Below are 4,450 nucleotides of genomic sequence, written 5' to 3' on the forward strand. Positions count from 1 at the left end.
GAGCCGAGCCGGCACATCCAAGAAACCAGGCCGTGAGCTCTCGCACCATCGCTACCACCCATGTAATTTTGTTCCAGACAAGGGGGTGCATGGAGCCCAGATTTATCTCCACTAGGCTCCGCGTGTGAGAATGAGTGTTTTTGTTGAAACATATTATTTTTCTTTTAAACTAAAAATAAATATTTAAATTATTTTATTTTATTTTACAAATTTTAAATACTACGTAAATCTCAAAGCTAGAGCTATACAAAACACATCCTAACTTGCAATCTAAGCTCCAACCATATTAATCAGTTCCAACTTCCAAGTTTCCAGTCAGTACAGCAACAACATTAACACCGAGAAGTGGACGTGTACACCAACCAAACGTACCCAGCGTTGGCTCACTCATCCATATAACAATTTCGGATTTGAAGGCTCCAAGTGTTTCAAGAGCTCTTTCATGTTACGAAATGCTAGGAAACAAGGCCAGCGCCAAGAAGGCCAGCAAGTTCGAAGACTCGGGCAGTCGCATGTCAAGACCCAGGTATTCGATAGTCCGTAGCTTCGAGAGTTTTAATTTCGAGCGAATTTGCACGCTCCATGTTTGTTCTCGCCTGATATCTGGAGATGAATTCACGACAACATTTACTTCAGAGCGGTCTCAGAGCTGCCGCAGCGGCCGTCGCCGCGTCTCCATGCGGTGGCGGGCTCGGAGGCAGGCGGCGGCGTGCAGCGCCGCGCTCTCGGCGTCCGTGGGACTGCGCCGCGCAGCCCGTTGCACGAGGCAAGCATGTTCTTGTGAAGTGAACAATGCAAACGACACCACACCGTGTGTGTAGTCGCGTGTACCATTAGCGACGTGGCGTTTATTTGCATGGCGATGAATTTGCAGAAGAAGCTCGCCGGTGCTGGCGCTGGATCACGGGTGGCGGAGGTTACGGAGATGCGGGAGCGGCTCGCGGCGGACGAGAAGGCCAGGAAGGACGCGCGTGCCGCGCTCGTCGAGGCCAAGAAGCGCTTCGCCACAAAGAAGAGGGACGACGTCGCCACTTCGGCGCCGGTCGAACTCGATGATGGCAAGGTGCCGGTAACATCCGAAGCTGCTGATGTCGCGGTTGGTGCCAACGGGGATAAAGGCGGCATGAACTCGTCGGCCACCGATGCTCATGACGCTGTTGTGCCGGAAGGGTCGGGGAACAACCAGGGCCTGGTCGTCGAGGAGGCCAAGAAGACTGGTGATGATGATGATGAGGTGGGCCATACCGTCGCAAACGGTGATGGCGAGAAGCGGAACCCGGAGGTCCACGAGCTGAGGGCGAAGCTGATGGCGAAGGACATGGAGGTTTACGAGCTGAGGGCGAAGCTGATGGTGATGGACGCAGAGATCGACGAGCTGAGGGGGACGCTGACGGCGAAGAACACGGAGCTCGACGAGCTGAGGGCGAAGCTGGCGTCAAAAGACATGGAGGTCAACACGGTGACGGCGAATCTGATGGCCAAGGACGCGGAGATCGCCGCGCTCGAGGCCGACAACGCCGACCTCACGAAGATGACCGAGGAGTCCTCCGAGGTCGCGAAGGCGACGGCCACGAGGGCGAGGGAAACGGAGCACGCGCTGCGGGAGAGCGCGGCGAGGGAGGCCCGGCTCACCGAGCTGCTCAGGGCGTCGGAGCGCGACCGGGAGGCTCTGGAGGTCGAGGCGCAGCGCTCCCACGTGCAGAGCGAGCAGTGGCGCAAGGCGGCCGAGGAGGCCGCCGTTGTGCTCGGCGGCGGCGTGGACCGCTCCGCCGGTGTGCTGTCGGGCGCCGCGGGGACCAGCTCGGAAAAGCGGCGCCACAGCTCGGCCGAGAGCACGGCGGCTAAGGACGCGGACTACGAGGGCTCCAGTGGGAAGCGCAAGGCCGGCGGCGCAATGCGGACGCTAAGCGACCTGTGGAAGAAGAAGGCGCAGAAGTGACCAAAAGGCGGTGGACGCGATCGTACAGCGTGCATGTGAATTTACTCTCTTCTACCGATTTACGGCTCATCTTAATTTACTATTTATGTTGTCTGATTAAGGTAAGTTGGTGAACCCAAATAAAATTGTGTTGCATGTATTTCTCGTGTGTCACTGGCTTGCTGCACGCTGTTGCAGCGCTACTAGTAAATTATGCGAGAAGGAACAGAGATTGTTGCTTGACATTGCTGAATGGCGTTGTACTTCTGATGCTCGTCATGTATGCTGTAACGAAGATAATCACACGGCTTTCGTTTTAAAACATTTTGTTTTAGAAGTAGTTATGCTAATAATTTTATCAGAATCTTAAGAGGTAGATTTTATCCTAGATTTTTTTATCGTTATGGTTATGGTTCAGTTACGAAAGAGTAGATGACGTTTAGCTATATTTTAGAATGATAGTGATTATGATAATAGCTCAATTATATATGGTACTAGTCATATACAACTATGATAAAAAATAATGATATATTTTTTAGCAACATAAAATTAGAACATAAACAAGAAGTTTGATGAGACCGGTACGGAATGTACGGTTAGGTTTGTGATCGTCTTACTCAAATCGAAGAATCTGCTTATAGAGTGATCATTTCGAGACAAGTTTAGCTGATTAAAATTTTTACTTTCAACACAGCGTGCGTTTGGTTCGCTGGACGGAGCCGTTCGGGAGATGGCAGTCCATTTTTCTAGCGTTTGGTTTCCCAGATGAGGTGGACGGGGCGGCCAAGTTGTGCGCATATTCGTTGAGATGACAGCTCTGTCCGGGTGAAATCGGCCGGACCGAGCCATCCCAGTTCTTCTCGTCGGTGATTGTGCTTGCTCCTCCCATGGCGTATGCGTTAGTGATTTTTTTATTTAACTCTTGATTTTATTTTAGAGTACAAAAGTGGTTCAAAATTTTTAAATATTTTTATGTGCAAACTAGAGCTCGCTAGCAACCTGTTTTAATTAGTTTGATCCAAAAAACATGAACCAATATTTAATTAAAATTCTTTAATAAAATCTACTTTTATAACTTCTAGCAATTTTTAATACCTCAAATAAATTCCTAAAAATCTGAAAACATTCACTAATTTTCTTTTCATGTGATAAAATAATTTTAAAAATGAGTTCATTTGTAACGCTCTATTTATATATTTTTTATAAATTCATTTGATATTCTATTTTTTAATTTAATTTAGATTTAAACAAATTCAAACATGCACAGATTCATCAAAATACTAATGAAATACATATAAATATGAACGGATCATCCCATCCACTCTGATCCCACCAAATCAAACAAAAAATTAACTCATCCCGTCCACTCTAATCTCACTAACCAAATAAAAAATTGGTTCATTCTATCCGTCCTAACCAAACAGAAGATTAAATTATTTCGTCCAGAAAAACACGGATAACCATATTCTATCCAACCTCACCCTATAACCAAACGTACCTATAGTATTGACTATTTGATGGTGCAAGGAATAAAAATATGTACTTTTAATATTTCCATTAGCACAAGAGAGAACTTTCCGTTGTTGAACAAATTGCATTATGATCGGAACGAGAACGACTGAACGAGAGAGAAGAACAACACGACAAGTGCTTTTTTCTCTAGACAAAGGGGCAGGTGAAGTGTGTTGTGCCGTGCAGCGAGGCCCCCACATCTGCGTGTGAGATTGGCCCAGGGCCCAAGCATATATCAAGCACGTGCGTATGGGCCAGGCCACGCGGCTCATAGGGCCTAACCACCAATGAGTAGCCGAGGGGCACACCCTGCTCGTAGTGACTGCGGGATAGTTAGTTGGCTAACACTATGCCTAAAGATTTTCGTCGCGGACGAAAATTCCGTCGTGAAGTGAGTTTAGTTTACTTCAGCGCTCTAACGATGTTTTTATAGTTTTCGTTACAAAAGGATTCTCAGGGTCATTCTCTTCAGAATAGGATTCTCTCTTCTTTCCCTTCACGATTCCTCTCGAAGTGAAGCTGTTGGAGATGAGAGAAAATAAAGAAAATAAAAATGGGAAAAGAAATCGGGAAAGGAATGAAATAAAGAGAATATAATTGGAGATGGTCTAACTATATTCAATTGTATACGGTACTGGTCCTATGTAACTATAATAAAAAATAATGATATATTTTTTTTAATATAAAATTAGAATTTGAGTAAGGGGTTTAATGAGACTGATATGGAATGTATGTTAGGTTTGTGATCGTCTTGTTCAAATATAAGAATCGGTTTATAGAGTGATCATTTCGAGTTAACAATATAACTACAAATTTAGTATGGGACGAGTTTAGCAGATTACTTGTTTTACTCTTAATATAATATAGACTATTTGATGGTGCAAGTAATAAAAGTGTGTACTTTTAATATTTCCGTTAGCACAAGAGAGGACTTTCCGTTGTTGAACAAATTGCATTAAGATCAGAACGAGAACGACTGAACTAGAGAAGAACAACACGACAAGTGCTTTTTTTTTTCTA

At 45.6% G+C, this 4,450-nt stretch overlaps 1 protein-coding gene across 1 annotated transcript; it reads left to right on the forward strand.

Moving 5' to 3' along the window:
* Window positions 1–344: 344 nt before the first annotated feature.
* LOC133929222 (uncharacterized) lies at window positions 345–2,146 on the forward strand. Its single transcript, XM_062375897.1, has 3 exons — window positions 345–526; window positions 637–766; window positions 875–2,146. The coding sequence occupies exons 1-3, from the start codon at window positions 453–455 to the stop codon at window positions 1,937–1,939; spliced, it is 1,269 nt and encodes a 422-aa protein (XP_062231881.1). The 5' UTR covers window positions 345–452; the 3' UTR covers window positions 1,940–2,146.
* The last annotated feature ends 2,304 nt before the right edge of the window (window positions 2,147–4,450 follow it).

Source organism: Phragmites australis, chromosome 9 (genome assembly GCF_958298935.1).
Source record: "Phragmites australis chromosome 9, lpPhrAust1.1, whole genome shotgun sequence".
Classification (NCBI taxonomy): Eukaryota; Viridiplantae; Streptophyta; class Magnoliopsida; order Poales; family Poaceae; genus Phragmites; species Phragmites australis.

Excerpts from the sequence above, each read along its gene's own strand:
- LOC133929222 (XM_062375897.1), top strand. The coding sequence starts at position 453 with ATGCTAGGAAACAAGGCCAGCGCCAAGAAGGCCAGCAAGTTCGAAGAC. Across the intron at positions 527-636 it reads AGTCGCATGTCAAGACCCAG|AGCGGTCTCAGAGCTGCCGC; the intron begins GTATTCGATAGT and ends CATTTACTTCAG. Across the intron at positions 767-874 it reads CGCGCAGCCCGTTGCACGAG|AAGAAGCTCGCCGGTGCTGG; the intron begins GCAAGCATGTTC and ends ATGAATTTGCAG.